Source organism: Salvelinus fontinalis, chromosome 8 (assembly GCF_029448725.1).
Source record: "Salvelinus fontinalis isolate EN_2023a chromosome 8, ASM2944872v1, whole genome shotgun sequence".
NCBI lineage: Eukaryota > Metazoa > Chordata > Actinopteri > Salmoniformes > Salmonidae > Salvelinus > Salvelinus fontinalis.
The window spans coordinates 5,314,657-5,337,400 of NC_074672.1; the positions used below are offsets into that span (position 1 = coordinate 5,314,657).

At 41.0% G+C, this 22,744-nt stretch overlaps 1 protein-coding gene across 1 annotated transcript in view; it reads right to left on the reverse strand.

Annotated features, from left to right (window-relative positions):
• LOC129860416 (pro-neuregulin-3, membrane-bound isoform-like) overlaps positions 1–22,744 on the reverse strand; it is a 299,464-nt gene that overhangs the window by 18,670 nt on the left and 258,050 nt on the right. The window contains exons 7-8 of the mRNA XM_055930805.1: positions 5,982–6,097; positions 5,194–5,349 (exon numbers count right to left, since the gene is read on the reverse strand). Of these exons, the coding sequence (XP_055786780.1) occupies positions 5,194–5,349; positions 5,982–6,097 (272 nt within the window). The remainder of the gene's footprint in view (positions 1–5,193; positions 5,350–5,981; positions 6,098–22,744) is intronic.

Below are 22,744 nucleotides of genomic sequence, written 5' to 3' on the forward strand. Positions count from 1 at the left end.
GTATTGGTCCACTGATCCTTCTCTCCTCTCCTCGTCCGAGGAAGAGGAGGACAACAGCCGTTACACGCTGCCGCAGAAGGCACAAACTTTTGGCGGGGCTTGTTGAGTGGTTAAATGCTGGTTGATGAATTTGACAATAAATGCCCTGGGAAGATATGTTTTTGTTGACCAGAGGTGACTGAATTAATGTTCAGGCTTATTGATCATCGTCATAGTAATGAAACATAATTTCAAAACCTGAGCATAAAAACAGTTAAAATTAAACATGAATCATCATTATATTACCTCATAGCAATCTGTTAAATGCTTTTTCAGTCCTTCCTCTTGCATGTAGAAAGGGACAGACAAAAAGTTTTCCTGTGAGGGAAGTGGTGTATCCGGGGAGAAAAATGATCTTCTGAAATTTCATTTCTGGTCTTATGCTGCTATTTATTGGAATTATTTAGCAACTGCAGTAGTACTGAATAATGTGTATATCCTGACTAAAGTAGTAATTACTCAGAATAGCAAAATAACAAAGAATGAAACTCAAACACCATACATTTAGTTAAATCATTTTAAAAATTATTTATTTAGATGTGTGACATCTGCCACAGTAACACCCCGTTAAGATATAAACATAGACACTGAATATCTGCTTATTTGTTATAAATCTGGTAGCTCTCAAAAGAGCCTTTGCTTTGCTGAGCAGTTCGTTTTCAGGGGTGTACTGCCTGCCATGAATAATGAAAAGTTAAGATATTGCCACGCTTTCACATAGAGACGTAGTTTATGTTTACATTTTAGCAGACGCTCTTATCCAGAGAAACTAGGATAAGTGCCTTGCTCAAGGGTACATCAAAAGATTTTTCACCTAGATGGTTTGGGGATTCAAAACAGCCACCTTTCGATTACTGCCCAACGCTCTCAACCGCTAGATTACAAAACACAAAACATTAAACACAAAAAGGCAAATGGTAGTAGATAAATGCTAAGCTGGTTAAATAAAAGACTGATCTTAGAACTTTCAGACTGACGGAGCGGCCTTCTGGTCAGACTTCGGAGGTGCGCACACCACCCACCGCTTCCGAGTATTTTACTCGGTAATGTCCAGTCTCTAGATAACAAGGTAGATGAAATTAGGTCAAGGGTTGCTTTCCAGAGAGATATCAGGGATTCTCTCTAGGGACATGCTGTCAGAGTCGGTATAGCCACCGGGATTCTTTGTGCGTTGCGCCGACAGGAATAAACATCTCTCCGGTAAGAAGAAGGGCGGGGGTGTATGTTTGATGATTAATGACTCACGGTGTAATTGTAATAACATACAGCAACTCAAGTCCTTTTTTTCACTCGACCTAGAATACCTCAATCAAATGCCGATCATGTCATCTCCCAAGAGAATTCTTGTCGGTTATTGTCACAGCTGTGTATATCCCCCCCTCAAGCCGATACCATGACAACCCTCAAGGAACTTCACTGGATTCTATGCAAACTGGAAACCATATATCCTGAGGTAGCATTTACTGTAGCTGGGGATTTTAACAAAGCAAATTTGAGATCAAGGCTACCTAAATTCTATCAGAATATTGATTGTAGTACCCGGGCTGGCAAAACACTGAATCACTGCTACTCTAACTTCCGCAATGCATACAAGGCCCTCCCCCGCCTCCCGTTATGCAAATCTGACCTTGACTCCATTTTGCTCCTCCCCTCCTATAGGCAGAAACTCAAACAGGATGCACCTGTGACAATAACTATTCAACGCTGGTCTGACCAATCGGAATCCACGCTTCAAGATTGTTTTGATCATGCTGACTGGGACATGTTCCGGGTAGCCTCCAAAATAACATAGATTTATATGCTGATTCGGTGAATGAGTTTATAAGAAAGTGCAAAGGAGATGTTGTACTCACTGTGACTATTAAAACCTACCCTAACCAGGAACCATGGATAGATGGCGGCATTCGCGCAAAACTGAAAGTGCAAACCTCCGCATTTAACCATGGAAAGATGATCGGGAATATGGCCGATAACAAACAGTGTAGTTATTCCCAAGGCAATCAAACAAGCGAAATGTCAGTATAGGGACAAAGTGGAGTATCAATTCAACGGCTCAGACACGAGACGTTTGTGGCAGGGTCTACAGATTATCACAGACTACAAAAATAAAAATCTGCCACGTTACGGACACCGACGTCTTGCTTGCAGACAACCTAAACACCTTCGTTGCCCGCTTTGAGGATATTACAGTGCCACCGACGCGGCCTGCTACCAAGGACTCTGGGCTCTCCTTCTCCGTGGCCGACGTGAGTAAGACATTTAAACGTGTTAACACTCGCAAGGCTGCCGGCCCAGACAGCATCCTTGGCGCGTCTTCAGAGCATGCGCAGACCAGCTGGCTGGTGTGTTTATGGACATATTCAATATCTCCCTATCCCAGTCTGCTGTCCCAACATGCTTCAAGATGGCCACGAATGTTCCTGTATCCAAGAAGGGAAAGGGAACTGAACTTAATGACTATCGCCCAGTAGCACTCACTTTTGTCATCATGAAGTGCTTTGAAAGACTAGTCAAGGATCATATCACCTCCACCTTACCTGTCACCCTAGACCCACTGCAATTTGCATACCGCCCCAATAGATCCACAGTTGATGCAATCTCCATCACACTGCACAATCCCATCAGGACAAGAGGAATACCTATGTAAGAATGCTGTTTATTGTCTACAGCTCAGGATTCAACAGAGGGTGGTGCGGTCTGCACAATGCATCACCGGGGGCAAAATACCTGCCCTCCAGGACACCTACAACACCCGATGTCACATAAAGGCCAAAAAGATCACCAAGGACAACAACCACCCGAGCCACTGCCTGTTCACACCGCTACCATTCAGAAGGCGAGGTCAGTACAGGTGCATCAAAGCTGGGACCGAGAGACTGAAAAATAGCTTCTATCTCAAGGCCATCAGTCAGACTTGAAATCATTAGCTACTCTAACAAATGTTTCACTATTATCTTTATTATTGCCACTTTAATAATGATGTTTACATATCTTGCATTACTCATCCCAAATGTATATACTGTATTTTATACCATCTATTGCATCCTGCCTATGTCGCTCTGTCATTGCTCATCCATATATTGATATGTACATATCCTTATTCCATCCCTTTACTTAGATTTGTGTGTATTAGGTAGTTGTTGTGGAGTTGTTAGATTGCTTGTTTATATTGCTGCACTGTCGGAACTAAAAGCACAAGCATTTCGCTACACTCGCAATAACATCTGCTAACCATGTGTATGTGACCAATAACATCTGCTAACCATGTGTATGTGACCAATAACATCTGCTAACCATGTGTATGTGACCAATAACATCTGCTAACCATGTGTATGTGACCAATAACATCTGCTAACCATGTGTATGTGACCAATAACATCTGCTAATCATGTGTATGTGACCAATAACATCTGCTAACCATGTGTATGTGACCAATAACATCTGCTAACCATGTGTATGTGACCAATAACATTTGATTTGACTGCCATTGTTTTGGGGAAATAGGGACATGTCTGTCTATTTTGCCAAATGTCTCAAAATGTATGTATTTTAATGACTTGAAGTTCTACACCATTTTAATCACGATAACCTATTATTGCTAATGATGTACGTTTGAGCAGTGTACAATGCTGTTACCAATTGCTGGTAGTTAAAACGTCAACAACAACAAAAAATGACTCATGAACTCTGAGGTCATCCCATTGTTTCCTGTAGGGGAAATATAGGTATGTCTGTTTATTTCACAAAATATCTCGCAATGTGTATATTTAGATTTTTTTCAAGTCAGACACCATTTTAAAATCATTTTAAAATCAGGAGAATCTCCTCTTTGTAATTATGTAAATCTGGCCAGCAACCGCAGATGTCATCGATCACTAGACCAGAAATAGTCAGAAGTTTTCATTTGTTCCCTACTTTTTCATTACGCAGACATAACAGTTGACACCATCGAGATGCGGATGTTTACTTTCTGCACTAGTCGTTTTTTTTCAAATTTCATCCGACGAACAGATTGTAGCTGTAAAATAAAAAAGGGATACATTTGCTTGTGCCATTTAGGAGAAATTTAATTCTAAGCATCACTCCAGTCAGAAGAGGCTCTCCGAAGTTCCGTTTCAATTCATTTGCTGTGGCCTCGAGCTAGCGTTCGTGCTCAGCCAACGTTCTTTTGCCGTTTTTCAGCCTTGGGTAAATTTTGACTTGTTCTATTGTCCAGCCTAATCTTAGGTTCCCTTGAAATCCAACTTTCTCCACCAGTATCTCCATGAGAAATCCATGTATGTGTGATGTTAATTTATAGCTAGATTGATGCATTTTATGAGGTGGTTCGGGGCCAAAAATCAACAACCACACACACTACTATGTCAACAATCTGCATATCTAGCTTTAGCCAGCTAGCGTTAGCCAGTTTAAATAAATGCATTGGGCATCTTGTGGGGTTTGTGCAGTGTAGCTACATGATGTAGCTATCGTTAGATTACTTTGAGTACAAAACAGTCCAAATACAGATGTTAGCTAGCTAAGTAGCAGTGTTAGCTAGCTTGAACATTGAATACACTACGGTTAAAAACACAACAACCCTTACCTACCAGTCCATGAGAACAGTGGCCATTTCACTCCATTTTCCACCTTTCAAAATTCATTCCAATGTTTATCTGGTTTATGGTCATGGGCAGTCTTTTTCTCACTTCTTCTACTCTTTTTGTGGTCAAGTTGATTCAGATCCAAGAACGATGTTTGTTTCTGTCAACATTTTCTGAAAACATTGTCCCTGCTACCAGGACAGTTTATCTGAAAACAAGTTACCTAGTTTGGTCTGCTCTGACTTTCACTTCGTCTCAAGCGCCGGGGCGACGTTCCAGCAGGGTTGTTCGAGTAGGCGGGAAGACACACCATGCCCAGAAGGCCAGCCCAAGGCTCAACCCACTTGTTTTTGTTCAAAATAAAAATGCAACACAAGATGTGGGGCGGCATGGAGTGTTACGCCATTTAAGTTAACTTAGTTCAAGGTGGCTCAAGGTAAACAGAAGATTTATACTCATGAATATTATTTCAAAGCACATGATTCAAACTGACTTATCAAGACCAAACAAGCTTGCTATCAACACTGTCCTCATTCAGTTTCAAAGGAAAGCAGAACATCCAGGTGCTTACCCTCTTAAAGACTCCGCCTCCATCTCTGTAGATACTACCTCTTGCAGGTGCTTATAGGCGGGGCCAGCAACCCTTGGTCCTCGAGAGATTGGCAGGGTCCTGAAGTGATGAGTGTCCTGGTGTCTTTGGGCTGGACTGAGGGACAGGGAGCTACTCCTGGAATGAGCCAGGGAAAATAATACATGACAGAAACAGAAAACATTGAAATGGGTCACAAATGGGTCAATGGTTATAGACGCTTAAATGAGCATGTTGTAGTTTCTACTTCTCCGCAACAGTGTGTCCCTGATTTTGGGGGGGGGGGGGGGGGGACAAGGGGGAAGGTCTTTACTAGTAAAAAAACAACAAAGAGAAAAGAGGAGACTATAAAGAAACACATGTCACATGAATACATTGGGGATCATATACCAACATCTATTGCAATTTAAATCTTTTTTTGAAGATAAAAATATAAATTTCCCCCCATCTGTTGTGAAGCCCTCAGTGTGATTTTCATGTTAGCTGCTAACTCTGTTAAACTGTGAATCAAACGGGAATGTCCCGATTCCGTCTGCTTTTCGAGATGCAGATAAGGGCCTTTGTGTCTGGTACCGGAGCCTAGAGGCACATTAACATTTTTTTTACCAACTGCAATCATCATAAATCTTCTTTACATTCCATGAAAGCGCTGTTTACATTGTGCCATATTGTACATTTTACTTGGCTGCATCCACTTCTGTAGACCTGAGCGGCCCATTTAAACAAGAGGGGCAGGAAGAACAAGAGAAGATGTTCTACTGTATGAGTACCTGAAGCTTTTCCCTTTGGCGAGTGCTCTGTTGAGAGTCGGTGGAGCTGCTGTAGGTGAGCCAGCTGACAGACTGCTGCACCCTTGAGGAGGGGAGGACCCATGAGATTTGTAGCACTGCAGTGAAAGACAAAAATACCAAATAAGGACATGAGTTGAGGAAAGTAAGGAAGTATATATTAGGACCACATTGAGTTCAGTGTACGTAATATAAAGATACTGAATACACCTACAGTATGCACACAAGCCCACATACACACAAATATTTACACACACATACGACCCATTGCAGAGCCGTAGATAACACTCAATTATGCTCAAAGAGATATTCAACGTCTGCTTTTTTACCCATTCATGTTTGTGTTTGAAATTCACTGCATGACTGAGGGACCTTATAATATCAATTAAATACATTTCAAATTCAGTCTAACACAACAAATTGTGGAAAAAGTCATACTTTCTATTCACACCCCTTGACTTTGTCCACATTTTCTGTGTTACAGACTGAATCTAAAATAGATTAAATTGAGATTACACCTAATCACAATACCCCATAATGTCAGTTGAAATGTGTTTTTCAATTTTTTATGTATTAAAATAAATTGTTGAAATGTCTTGAGTCAATAAGTATTCAACCCCTTTGTTATGGCAAGCCTAAATAAGTTTAGGAGTAGAGATTTGCTTAACAATTTACATAATAAGTTGCATGGACTCACTCTGTTTGCAATAACATTGTTCAAAATAAATCATTTTTGAATGAGTACCTTGTCTCTGTACCCTACACTTACAATTTTCTATAAGGTCCCTCAGTCGAGCAGTGAATTTCAAACACAAAGACAAAAAAAAGCAGACATTGAATATCCCTTTGAATATGGTGAAGTTATTAATTACACTTTGGATGGTGTATCAATACACCCAGTCACTACAAAGACACAGGCGTCCTTCCTAACTCAGTTGCCGTGGAGGAAGAAAATCGCTCAAGGATTTCACCATGAGGCCAATGGTGACTTTAAAACAGTTACAGAGTTTATTAGCTGTGAGAGGAGAAAGCTGGATCGATCAACAACATTGTTTTTAATCCAAAAATCGAACCTAATTGAAATAGTGAAAAGAAAGTAGCCTGGACAGAACACAAATATTCCAAAACATGCATCCTGTTTGAAACAAGGCACTAAAGTAATACTGAAAAAAATGTGGCCAAGCAATACACTTAAACTTTTTCCTGGATACAAAGTGTTATGTTTGTGGCAAATCCAATTCAACACATTACAGAATATTGCTTTCCATAATTTCAAGCATAGTGGTGACTGCATCATGTTATGCGTTTGCTTGTAATCATTAAGGACTGGGGAGTTTCAGAATGAAAAATAAATGTAATGGAGTTATGCACAGGCAAAATCCTACAGGAAATCCTGGCTCAGTGTGATTTCCACCAGACACTGGGAGATGAATTCACCTTTCAGCAGGTCAATAACCTAAAACACAAGGCCAAATCTACACTGGAGTCACTTACCAAGAAGACATTGAATGTTCCTGAGTGGCCGAGCTACAGTTTTGATTTAAATCGACTTGAAAATCTTTGTCAAGACCTGAACATTGCTGTTTAGGAATGATCAACAACCAATTTTATAGAGCTAGAATAATTTAGAATAGAATAATTGGCAAATGTTGCCCCATCCAGGTGTGGAAAGCTCTTAGAGACTTACCGAGAAAGACTCACAGCTGTAATCGCTCCCAAATGTGCTTCAACAAAGTTTTGACACATTGATGTGAATACTTATTTCATTAACATTTGTCTCTATTTAATTTAATGAATTAGAAATAATTTCTAAGAACATGTTTTCACTTTGTTATCGGGTAATGTTTTAATTCAGCAACAAAATTGGGAATTTGTCAAGGGTATTGAAAACTTTCTGATGTCACTCAGCAGAAAAAGAAGCAATAGTCCTGAGTCACTCTAGGAGATGTTCCCCCATGATAAATGCCCCCTCAGCCCAGGCAGAGTCCCTTTGATTAGACATTACATTAAATAATAGATTAAGCGTCGCCACATTCTGACTACACCCCCTGGCATGGAACTCTCTTCCAATTTATATAGCGCAAATGAACAGCAAACCTGGTTTCGAAAAACATATCAAGCAACACCTCATAGCACAACACCTCGTCCCCATGTGACCTACTTGTTGTGTGCATTTACTGACACGCATGTTCAACAGATTTTTTTAAATTGTTTTTTATTTAACTAGGCAAGTCAGTTAAGATCAAAGTCTTATTTACAATGACAGCCTAGGAACTGTGGGTTAATTGCCTTGTTCAGGGGCAGAACGAAAGATTTTTTACCTTGTCAACTCTGGGATTCGATCTAGCAACCTTTCAGTTACAGGCCCAACGCTCTAAGCACTAGGCTACCTGCCTCCTGATATATAAACGCACACTACAGATTAATGTTTTAAATTAATGTAAATTGTAAAGTCTTTTGACTGTAATGTCTTTTTTGTTTTGTCGGACCACAGTCAGTAAGACTAGCTGTCGCCATTGGTGTCGGATAATGGGGATCCTAATAAATCACAGCACTTTCTACAGCGGTCAGGAATTAATCCCAGACAGGATTACATTTATGGATTCCTACAGAATTTCCCCTCAATTCTTTCTCTTTTCCTGGATCAAAATTAGAGCCATTAACTTATAACAAGGGCCTCTGTACTGGGAGCCTTAAGAATTCACTCAAGGCGCAGTGCAATGCCCCAAAGCCTCCTGAACAGAGTTTAACAGCAGATAATGTTATTCCAGGGACTGAAGTTCCCGAGATGGTCAGCCTCTGATCTTACTGTAAGTAATTAAAGCGATTGGATGTGACTTAGGTAGTGTCTCAAATAGAACCCTATTCATTATATAGTGCACAATGAATAGGGTAGTGCAAAAGTAAATAGGATGACATTTGGGACTCCCTCCGAGTCTATTCAGAACTCTCATTCCTCATAAGATCTCTTACTCTTCTCGTTCTTTACACCCCTGACTCCCGGAGTGACCTGTTACAACTTGTTCTCCACCGGCACAGGAAAATTGGATCATTTTGACCACCCTCTCACAAACTCGGCTGGGGGAAACGGGACGCAGAGGAGGTGGCCGTTGTCATTTGACTCTCTCCGGCACAATTGCAGTAACTTTCTTAAGAGTAATGTAACATGAGTATTATGTCTGCGTCTCGCCACTGCCAACAGCATAATTGGCTTACTGAAAATGATGTTATACCTATCAACACTTGTTTTACCTGAGTTATGATGCCCCAGATACTCAATTAGTCTAAAGAAGGCCCGTTTTATTGCTTCTATGCGCCTATGTAGATATTCCATTTTTAAAAAATCGTCCGTTTCCAGCTACAATAGTCACTTACAACATGAACAATGTCTACACTGTATTTCTGATCAATGTGATGTTATTTTAATGGGCAACAAATGTGCTTTTCTTTCAAAAACAAGAACATTTCCAGGTGACCCCAAACTTTTGAATGGTAGTGTATATTCATTCATCTGCTTTTCATATTGATGTACTGTTCCGAATGTCAGAGGCAGGATTGCAATCGTTGTCACAGGAGTCTGTTACTGCACACATGACTAGAAGGTGTGAGAACAAAATTACAAGATTATGTAATAATACTGTTTATGCATCAGATAAGGTTTAATGAATACTTTCTTGTCTGTGGGTTACGTTGGGCCTCTGGGGCTTGAGCTGACAGTTGACTTGGTGATAAAACCTAAAGACCGCATTCCAGAGATGAGATGTGGTGGGTGAAACCGAGATAGAGAACCTCAGTATCAGTATATTTGAGTTTAACCATAATACTTGTTGTAATATTTGTTCTGACTTTTCTGGGGAATAAAACTGGTATTGCAACCACCTTTGTATGGCTTATTTTAGAAAATGTGATAGTTTGAACAAGGTTTCATTTTGAATTAGTGGGAGATTGTAATCTGGATAAAAACAAAAATCCAAGGAGTGAGACATTTTTACTCATCTACTGGAGAACCAGTTCGGATTTAAGTGTAACTTTTGTAGGATTGAAGCTTTTAGTGAGAGGTTTAATACTATAATATTAAATTAATAATTGTTGCCACACTAACTCGTATTCATTATATATATTGTGACGGCCTCAAAACCGTTACAATATATATGCAAGTTTAATTTTGTCTGGCTTACCGTTCCAAATAAAGTGAATTATTTTTTTGCTCAAATAATTATAAAAAACAAATTGTTTGTCATAGGCAGGGCCATTAGTAAATTGTGATATGACTAAAGAGTTAATCAGTGTGATCCTCTCCATGGTTGCCAGATGATAACTATTTTTGATAACTTTCTATAGAAATGTGTTCATTTATTTTTGATGGGATATGAATACCAAGTATGTCTACTTCACCATCAGGCTATTTGATCGGTGAATAATAATCATTTCTATTGACCCCAAAACAATCTGAAACTCAACCAAAACAAATAGCATATGCATACAACAAGTTTGTGGAGTCAAACGCTTGATGTACAGTGCCTTCGGAAAGTATTCAGACTCCTTGACTTTTTACACATTTTGTTATCTTACAGCCTTACATGGTGACCAGACCGATTGCTCGCGTGCGTCCGCATGGCATGTTGATTTTATTCCTGCACATCAGACACAACCAGGACACGCAGGTTGAAATATCAAAATTAAATCTGAACCAACTATACTAATTTGGGGACAGGTCGATAAGCAAATATTTATGGCAATTTAGCTAGCTAGCTTGCTGTTTTTGGCTAATTTGTCCTTGGATATAAACATGGATATAAACATTAGGTTGTTATTTTACCTGAAATGCACAAGGTCCTCTACTCCAACAATAAACTCAGGGTAAACTCCAACTCAGGGTAAACTGAGTTGTTTCTTGTAATCCCTCCTCTTTCAGGCTTCTTCTTCTTCTTGGACTTTATATATTGGTTGGCAACCAACTAAGGTGCATGACCACCACCAACTGGACTGGAGTGTGGACCACAGTTCATCTTTCAATCCAATGAGGAGTTGGCACATAGGTATATGCTCCTAAAAACCAATGAGGAGATGTGAGAGGCAGGACTTGCAGCGTGTCAAGTGTCACAAATAGAACAAAGTTCTATTTTAGCGACTGGCTACGCAGACGCGCGTGATCAGTGTGGGTGCAATGATTGAATAACATGTATGTGTAAATATATTTTGCAACTCTTGCGCACGCGACGCAAGTGGTGTGGTCAGCATGTTATTCTGAAATGTATTAAATTGTTTTTTTCCCTCATCAATCTATACACAATTCCTCACAATGACAAAGCAAAAAGAGGTTATTATTATTTTGTGCTAATTTATAAGTATTCAAACCCTTTACTCAGTACTTTGTTGAAGCACCTTTGGCAGCGAATACAACACTGAGTCTTCTTGGGTATGACGCTACAAGGTTGACACACCTATATTTACAGTGAGGGAAAAAAGTATTTGATCCCCTTCTGATTTTGTACATTTGCCCACTGACAAAGAAATTATCAGTCTATCATTTTAATGGTAGGTTTATTTGAACAGTGAGAGACAGAATAACAACAAAAAAATCCAGAAAAACCCATGTCAAAAAATGTTATAAATTGATCTGCATTTTAATGAGGGAAATAAGTATTTGACCCCCCTCTCAATCAGAAAGATTTCTGGCTCCCAGGTGTCTTTTATACAGGTAACGAGCTGAGATTAGGATCACACTCTTAAAGGGAGTGCGCCTAATCTCAGTATGTTACCTGTATAAAAGACACCTGTCCACAGAAGCAATCAATCAGTCAGATTCCAAACTCTCCACCCTGGCCAAGACCAAAGAGCTCTCCAAGGATGTGAGGGACACGATTGTAGACCTACACAAGGCTGGAATGGGCTACAAGACCATCGCCAAGCAGTTTGATGAGAAGGTGACAACAGTTGGTGCGATTATTCGCAAATGGAAGAAACACAAAAGAACTGTTAATCTCCCTTGGCCTGGGTCTCCATGCAAGATCTCACCTCGTGGAGTTGCAATGATCATGAGAACGGTGAGGAATCAGCCCAGAACTACACGGGATAATCTTGTCAATGATCTCAAGGCAGCTGGGACCATAGTCACCAAGAAAACAATTGGTAACACATTACGCCTTGAAGGACTGAAATCCTGCTGTGCCTGCAAGTTCCCCCTGCTCAAGAAAGCACATATACATGCCCGTCTGAAGTTTGCCAATGAACATCTGAATGATTCAGAGGACAACTGGGTGAAAGTGTTGTGGTCAAATGAGACCAAAATGGAGCTCTTTGACATCAACTCAAATCGCCGTGTTTGGAGGAGGAGGAATGCTGCCTATGACCCCAAAAACATCATCCCCACCGTCAAACATGGAGGTGGAAACATTATGCTTTGGGAGTGTTTTTCTGCTAAGGGGACAGGACAACTTCACCGCAAAGGGACGATGGACGGGACCATGTATCGTCAAATCTTGGGTGAGAACCTACTTCCCTCAGCCAGGGCATTGAAAATTGGTCGTGGATGGGTATTCCAGCATGACAATGAACCAAAACACACGGCCAAGGCAACAAAGGAGTGGCTCAAGAAGAAGCACATTAACTTCTTTGGGATAGGGGGGCGCTATTTTCAATTTGTAAAAAATTGTTCCCAAATTAAACTGCCTCGTACTCAATTCTTGCTCGTACAATATGCATATTATTATTACTATTGAATAGAAAACACTCTAATGTTTCTAAAACCGTTTGAATTATATCTGTGAGTAAAACAGAACTCATTTTGCAGCAAACTTCCTGCCAGGAAGTGAAAAATCGGAAATCGAGGCTCTGTTCCAGGGCCTTCCTATTCATTTGCTTGAAATCTATGGATATACATGCACTTCATACGCCTTCCACTAGATGTCAAGAGGCAGTGAAAGGTGGAATGGGGTGTCTAGCTTGATCTGAGGTCGAACAAGAGCTCTTGGAATGACGTGACCACTATTTCCTTTGTTCAGCAAGGCGCGGGAAGGAACCCTGGATTGCCTTCTGAAAAGCTTTCGTTATAGACGGCTAATATCTCCGGCTTTGATTTTATTTGATACATGTGATAAAATCATCGTAAAGTATATTTTTTCAATATAGTTTTATCAGATTATTGAAAGTTTATCGGGTGTTTTGGCTTTTTACGTTCTCTGCGTTTGGTGAAGATGGACAGCTTCGCGCCACTTGGCTAGCTTTGGTTGCTAATTCGACAGGAGAAAAGCATTCATTCATTAATATAAATATAATATATTATAATACTTGTTAACCTTTCTGGCACCGGGGTTCCGCTAGCGGAACTCCTCCCACATTCCACTGAAAAGGCAGAGCGCAAATTATTAATTATTTTTTTTAGAAATATTTAACTTTCACACATTAACAAGTCCAATACAGCAAATGAAAGATACACATCTTGTGAATCCAGTCAACGTGTCCAATTTTTAAAATGTTTTACAGCGAAAACACCACATATATTTATGTTAGCTCACCACCAAATACAAAAAAGGACAGACATTTTTCACAGCACAGGTAGCATGTACAAAGCCAACCTAACTAACCAAGAACCAACCAAACTAACCAAGAAACAACTTCATCAGATGACAGTCTTATAACATGTTATACAATAAATCTATATTTTGTTAGAAAAATTTGCATATTTGAGGTATAAATCAGTTTTACATTGCAGCTACCATCACAGCTACCGTCAGAAATAGCACCGAAGCAGCCAGAGTAATTACAGACACCAACGTCAAATACCTAAATACTCATCATAAAACATTTCTGTAATAATCGATGGTGTACAGCAAATTAAAGACAAACATCTTGTGAATCCAGCCAATATTCCCAATTTTTTAAGTGTTTTACAGCAAAAACACAATATAGCATTATATTAGCTTACTACAATAGCCTACCACACTACCGCAATCATTCATCACGGCACGTTAGCGATAGCAATAGGCACGTTAGCGATAGCGAATAAACCAGCAAAATATATAATTTTTGACTAGCCTTGATACGCTTCGTCAGATGACAGTCCTATAACATCAGGTTATACATACACTTATGTTTTGTTTGAAAATGTGCATATTTAGAGCTGAAATCAGTGGTTATACATTGTGCTAACGTAGCATCTTTTCACAGATATAATTCAAACGGTTTTAGAAACTAGAGAGTGTTTTCTATCCAATAGTAATAGTAATATGCATATTGTACGAGCAAGAATTGAGTACGAGGCCGTTTGAAATGGGCACCTTTTATCCGGCTACTCAATACTGCCCCTGCAGCCCAAACAGGTTAATAATAGTTATGGTTTATAAGTGCACATTGAACAAATAAATAAAAGAAAAACGCAACCAACACAGGCAACATACAGATGAATCCTGAAAAGGTGAGAGCGGTGGTGGATTGGCTGCAACCAACCTCCAGTGGGCCGCTGCAATGCTTCTTGGGGTTCTAACGCCGGTTCCCCCGTCAGGGCTCACATCTCACAAGGAGGTGGTCTCCAGCTGCAGACCAGGCATTCTTGCACCTCAAGCACCAATTCACTATCGCCCCATCCTAATCCATCCCGGATCTATCCCGGCAGTTCGTGGTGGAGGTCGATGCCTTGGACGTCGGAGAAGGGGCTGTCCTGTCCCATAATTTGTCCCAAGACCAAAAGCTACATCCTTGTGCTTTCCTCTCCCATCGTCTCAACCCCACGGAAAGGAATTGCGACGTGTGTAACCAGGAAATACTTCCGGTGAAGATGGCGTTGGAAGAGTGGAGGCACTGGTTAGAGAGGGTGGAACACCCATTCATACTATGGACAGATCACAAGAAGCTGGAATATCTCCGGAACCCCAACCGGATTCCGGGGGGGGCCCAGCTAACTGGATGTTTGTCCCGGACTCTGCCCGTTCCTCGGTTCTGGAATGGGCTGATTCCTCTCAACTGGCCTGCCATCCTGGTTCCCGTCGAACCCTGGCCTTTGTACGACAATGTTTTTGGTGGCCCGCCTTCGTTCCTGACGTCTTCACGTTCGTCGTCGCCTGCACTGCTGGCCTCCTTCAACCACTTCCCATCTCTCACCGTCCCTGGTCACATATATGACTGGTCTCTCCCCATCTGATGGCAACACGGTTATCCTTACCGTGGTGGAATGGTTTTCCAAAGCGCTCATTTAATTCCTTTCCCCAAGCTACCCCCAGCCAAGGAGACGGCCCAGTTCTTGGTGCAGCTCATTGAGTCTGCACGTTCATTGGGTCGTCGGCAAACCTGTCCTCCTGTTCCACCCCAGGTCTAATGACCAGTCGGAGCGAGCCAATCAGGACCTGGAGACGACTCTTCGCTGCATGGTCTCTGCCAATCCCTGAACACAACTGCTGACCATAACCAAACAATTTCTTACCACAACCGCACAAGTACTGACTGCAAACACACAACTTCTAACCACATCTAGTGAACAGAACCAAACAACTACTGACCACACAACTACTGAAAATTAATCTACTAGCTACAGCAACTGACCACAACCACACAAGTTCTGACCACACAACTACTGACCACAAGCACACAACTTCTGACCCCACCACCCAACTACTGACCACAACCACACAACTGCTGATAACATTTATTGACCACAACCACAGAACTACTGACCACACACAGACATCTACTGACCACACCACAATTGACCACTCATCTATTGAACATAACAGATGTCAACAACCATAACATTTCTGAACACCTCCACATAAATACTGACCACAACCATACAACTGCTTACCACAATTAATGACCACAACCACACAACTGCTGACAACATTTATTGATCACAACCACATAACTACTGACAACACACAGACATCTTCTGACCAGACAACTAATGACCACGCTACTGAACTGCTGATAACAAACACTTCCTGCAACCACACAACTTCTGACCACATCTAGATGAACAAACCCACACAACTACTGAGAACAACACAACTACAAATAGTGACCACAACCACCAAACTTCTGACCTCAACCACACAACTACTGAAAACAACCACACAACTTCTAACCACAACCACACAGCCACACAGCCAGTGGCTTGGGAAAGTATTCACCCCAATTGGAATTTTTTGGGGGGTTTGTATCATTTGATTTACACAACATGCCTAACACTTTGAAGATGCTAAATATTTTTTATTGTGAAACAAACAAGAAATAACACAAAGAAACAATAAACTTGAGCGTGCGTAACTATTCACCCACCCAATGTCAATACTTTGTAAAGCCACCTTTGGCAGAAATTACAGCTGCAAGTCTCTTGGGGTATGTCTCTATAAGCTTTGCACATCTAGCCACTGGGATTGTTGCCCATTTTTCAAGGCAAAACTGTTCCAGCTCCTTCAAGTTGGATGGGTTCTGCTGGTGTAGAGCAATCTTTAAGTCATAAAACAGATTCTCAATTGGATTGAGATCTGGCCATTCAAAGACATTTAAATGTTTCCCCTTAAACCACTCAAGTGTTGCTTTAGCAGTATGCTTAGGGTCATTGTCCTGCTGGAAGGTGAACCTCCGTCCCAGTCTCAAATCTTTGGAAGACTGAAACAGGTTTTACCTCAAGAATTTCCCTGTATTTAGCACCATCCATCATTCCTTCAATTCTGGCCAGATTCCCAGTCCCTGCCGTTGAAAAACCACACTGCCGATGAAAAACCACACAACTTCCGACCACCATCATACAAGACTGACTGCAAATACAAAACTACTGACTACAAAACTACTGACCACTGAACAGCTGACCACATCTAGTAACCACAACCACATAGCTACTGACCACAAGCATACAACTTCTGACCACACAACTACTGACAATTCATCTACTGGCTACAACAACTGACCATAACCACACACCTGCTGCCCACATCTCGTGACCACAACTACACAACCACTGACCACAACTATTAAACTTCTGACCACCATCACACAACTACACAACTTCTGACCGCAAACACACATCTGCTGAACATATATAGTGACCACAACCACAAAACTACTGAAAACACGTCTGAACTTCCAACCACACAATTACTGACCACTCAACTGCTGAATACAACCACACAACTTCTGACCATCATCACACAACTACTCGCCACAACCACACAACTTCTGACCACAACTACACATAATACTTAGTGCTCACAACCACACAACTACTGACCACAACCACACAACGTCAAACCACAACCACACAGCTACTGATGAAAATGACAACTTCAAACCACACAAGTACTGATCAGTAATCTACTGAGCACAACAACTGACCACAACCACACAACCTCTGACCACAAACACACAACTTCTGACCACAACTACAAAACTGCTGACCACATCTATTGACCACAACCACATAACTACTGACTACAACCACACACCTTCTGACCACACAACTACTGACCACGCAACTACTGATCATACCTACTGACCACAACCACACACAACTTCTGACTACAACCCCACAACTACTGACCACAACCAAACAACTGCTTATCACAATTAGTGCCCACAACCACACAACTACTGACCACAACCACACAACGTCTAACCACAACCACAAAACTACTGACAAAAATGACTTCTAACAACACAACTACTGATCACTCATCTACTGAGCACAACAACTAACCACAACCACACAACCTCTGACCACAACTACAAAACTGTTGACCACATCGAGTGACCACAACCACATAACTACTGACCACAACCACATAACTACTGACCACGCAACTGCTGATCACTACTGACCACAACCACACAAATTCTGATCAAAACCACACCACTTCTGACCACACAACTACTGATCACTTATCTACTGACAACAACAACTGACGACAACCACACAACTACTGACCACAAACACACACATTATGACTACAACTACAACTATTGACCACAACTAAACAACTGCTGACCACACAACTACTAACCACTCAGCTACTGGCCACAACAACTGACCACACCCACACAACTTCTGACCACAAACACACAACCTCTGACCACATCTAGTGACCACATAACTACTGACCACAACCACACAACTTCTGAACACACAACTGCTGATCACAACTACAGACCACAACCACACAACGTCTGACCACAACCACACAATTTCTTATCACAATTAGTGACCAAACCACACAACTACTAACCACTCAGCTACTGGCCACAACAACTGACCACACCCAAACAACTTCTGACCACAACCACACAATTGCTTATCACAATTAGTGACCAAACCACACAACTACACAACTTCTGACCACAACCATACAATTACGTATCACAATTAGTGCCCACAACCACACAAGTACTGACCACAACCACACAACTTCTAACCACAACCACACAACTACTGACAAAAATTACACTGTTTCTAACCACACAACTACTGATCACTCATCTACTGAGCACAACAACTGACCACAACCACACAACCACTGACCACATCTAGTGACCACAACCACACAACTTCTGACCACTCGTCTATGGAACACAAGAACGGAACACAACCACACAACTTCTCAGCACAACCACACAACTACTGACCACTCACCTGCTGACCACAACTACAATTTTAACTTCAATGGGGTAACGTCATAGTTGGAACGTCCCAATGATCAAGGCAAGCTAGTACCCTGATTGCAGGAGTGACAGGAAGGGAATTGTTTCTATCGTTTAAAAAAATACCTGACCTGTCCTGTAAACTCTGGAAATTAAGAATAAATAAATTGCTGTTGAAGGTTCTCCTATCTCCACAGAGGAACTGTGGAGCTCTGTCAGAGTGACCATCTGTTTCTTGGTCACCTCCCTGACCAATGCCCTTCTCCCCTGATTGTTCAATTTGGCCAGGTGGCCAGCTTGAGGAAGAGTCTTGGTGGTTCCAAACTTCTTCCATTTAAGAATGATGGAAGCCACTGTGTTCTTGGGGAACTTCAATACTGCAGAAATGTGTTGGTACCCTTCCCCAGGTCTGTGCGTCAACACAATCCTGTCTAGGACCTCTACGGAAAATTCCTTCGACCTCATGGCTTGGTTTTTTGCTTTGACATGCACTGTCAACTGTCGGACCTTTTATAGACAGGTGTGTGCCTTTCCAAATCATGTCCAATCAATTGATTTTACCACAAGTGGACTCCAATCAAATTGTAGAAACATCTCAAGGATGATCAATGGAAACAGGATGCACCAGAGCTCAATTTCGAGTCTCATTGCGAAGGGTCTGAATACTTATGTGAATAAGGTATTTCTGTTTTGTATTTTTTAATACATTTGCAAAAAAACAACAAAAAAAAGTTTTTACTTCGTTTTGATTGGGTATAGTGTGTAGATTGTAGAAAATAAGGCTGTAATGTAACAAAAAGTGGAAATGTCAAGGGGTCTGAATACTTTCCGAATGGACTGTATTCGCCTCATGTAGCCCCGCCCACTTGACACAGTTCCATTCGAATGCAATTGTGTTTGTGTTTGTGTTAGTGAATTACCTCAGAGCGAAGGCTAGCTGAAAATTTTAAAATGCCCATCATTAAGACATCTTAACAAATAAACAAAAACAAAACATGGCTCACATTTGGGAACAAACACAAACGGCTTCACCAGGAGGAGGGAAAAGGATTGGTATTTTTGAAGGCCGATGTTCAGCCCAGCCAATCAAGCAGCTCTTACCACTCTGCTTGGGTACTTGTATCCAACAACGGATCCGTAGAGACGGCTGGATGCGCTTGCATCGCTGGACTTGGAAAGTCACGCAGCCTAAATTTTGGGGAAGGTAGGCTAATAAGCAAATTCACTTGCATTTCTATGTCTAACAGTACTTAAAACCTCTACCGAGTACCTAACCCGGATTCGGGAGCACCCCCCACCCCCCCCACACTGATTAGCATCGCTAGCATAGCGTCACAATTAAATAGTAGCATCTAAATATCATTAAATCACAAGTCCAAGACACCCAATGAAAGACACAGATCTTGTGAATAAAGCCACCATTTCAGATTTTTAAAATGTTTTACAGGGAAGACACAATATGTAAATCTATTAGCTAAACACGTTAGCAAAAGACACCATTTTTTTACTCCAACAGTTTTTTCCTGCGTCAGTAGCTATCACTAATTCGACTAAATGAAAATATATATAGCCACTAACCAACAAACAAATTCATAAGATGACAGTCTGATAACATATTTATGGTATAGCATAGTTTTTTTTTTTTAAATGTGCATTTTTCAGGTATAAATCACAGTTCTACATTGCAGCTGCAATCTGATATAGTGCTGATGCAGCCAGAACAATTACAGAGACCAACGTCATATAACTAATTACTTGTCTTAAAACATTTCAGAAAAAATACACAGCGTACAGATATTGAAAGCCCAACATCTGGTGAATCCAAGCAATATTTCAGATTTATTAAATGTTTTATAGCGAAAACAAAATGTAGCGCTAAATTAGCATAGCCACGCCAGCCAGAACCAGCTGGGCGCGCCCGACCAGTTCACATGCACGACAGATATATGAAATAACATCGTAAATTGGGTCTTACTATTGCTGATCTTTCATCAGAATGTTGATAAAGGTGTCCTTAGTCCTGATGAGTCGTTCAATCCATTCACAATGGCAACTTTCCCTCTTCATTTAGCATAGGTACTGGTCGACTAGCACGGTTCTGTCCAAAGTTAAAAAACTCACAGAACGGAACACGGCAAAACTCCCGAAAAAATTCAAATAATCTGATTAAACTATATTGAAAAAACATACATTAAGATGATATGGTCACATGTATCAAACAAACTTCGAGACGGAGATAGTTTTCATCCGTAACGGCAGCATAACAAAAGACAATTGCACCTCTAAAACGCGCGTTTCAGAGAACCGGAAGTTGTCGGTCACGCTAAAGAAATAGGTCTTATTTCACGTCAGTACAAGATAAACAAAAAATTTCTCCTCTGACGTCTTCCTGACACCCAGAGGAAGACGAATGAAGTGTGCTTCGGGTCATAGGTGGCGTGACCATATATAGGCAGAGCGTTGAAGCGAGCATACACATCTTGCAATCTTCTTCTTGCTCAGGGAAAGTGCTGTCAAATGACTTATGTTTCACTCAGAGACAAAATTGAAACGGTTTTAGAAACCATAGCTTGCTTTCTATCCAATGGTATTAATTATATGCATATAGTAACAGCAATAATTGAACAAGAGGCAGTTTAATCTGTAGAGGAAATTATGCTAATGCGAAAACAGCACCCCCTGTATTCTCAAGAAGTTAACATAAGCGATTACAGCATACAAGCAGCCTACATGTGATGTGGTGACCGTTACTATAATCCATAGGCTAACGTATGGTAGAGTTCTCAGATTATATGATCAATCTCTGCATTACTTGGTCTTGTAATTTAATGTTTATAGACTATTTTCCTCTTTCCTTTTATAGATAAGAGTGCGCAATACTGCCTTATCTAGACACAGAATGATAAAATAGTCAGTCTAAACATTTGGATTTTTTTATTTTACCTTTATTTAACTTGGCAAATCAGTTCTTATTTACAATGACTGCCTACCCCAGCTGACAGAGTGTTTCGTTCCTCAGCAGGGTTTTGTAGAGAGGTGCTGCTGGGCACTGTGTCCCTGCCTCACAGGTAGTGGGCTTTACATGATCACCTGAGCTGTAGTTGTGATCACTTAGAGATGGGTCTTCCCATTGGGTTTGGGCATCCTTCTCTGAAGGCATATCCATTCCTTCTATCTGTGTTGGCCAATCCCCATTTTCAATTTGGTGAACAATTGAGCATGTTGTGTCACCTGTTAAGAAATCAGTATGGCTTGTTAATAACCTGTTATGCAAGGGGGCAGTATTTTCACATCCGGATGAAAAGCATGCCCAGAGTAAACTGCCTGCTACTCAGGCCCAGAAGCTAGGATATGCATATTATTAGTAGATGTGGATAGGAAACACTCTGAAGTTTATAAAACGGTTTGAATGATGTCTGTGAGTATAACAGAACTCATATGGCAAGCAAAAACCTGAGAGAAATCCAACCAGGAAGTGGGAAATCTGAGGTTTGTAGTTTTTCAAGTGATTGCCTATCCAATATCCAGTGTAAATGGGGTCAGATTGCACTTCCTAAGGCTTCCACTGGATGTCAACAGTCTTTAGAACGTTGTTTCAGTCTTCGACTATGAATGGGGAGAGAATAAGAGCTGTTTGAATCAAGGGTCTGGCTGAAAGCCATTAGTTTAATCACGCGCGCAGCCGTGAGCACAAGTTCTGTTCCCTTTCCTTTCTAATGACAAAGGAATTATCCGGTTGAAACATTATTGAAGATTTATGTTAAAAACATCCAAAAGATTGATTATATACATCGTTTGACATGTTTCAACGAACTTCAAAGGAACTTTTTTGACTTTTCGCCTGGACTTTGTGCGGACAAAAAGGAGGTATTTGGACATAAATTATGGACTTTATCAAACAAAACAAACATTTATTGTGGAACTGGGATTCCTGGGAATGCATTCCGATTCAATGCTTTGAACCAGAACCGCAAAGACTGTCTCTTTGGGAGGTGGATGCAGGTCGTATGGGGCATTCACATGTACTTTCAGATCGACGTCATATGGGTTGGTGTTCAAAACGTTGTTGTTGTGAAAACGGCCTCCTCTTCATCCAATCATTGTGACAGCCTCGTACTGAA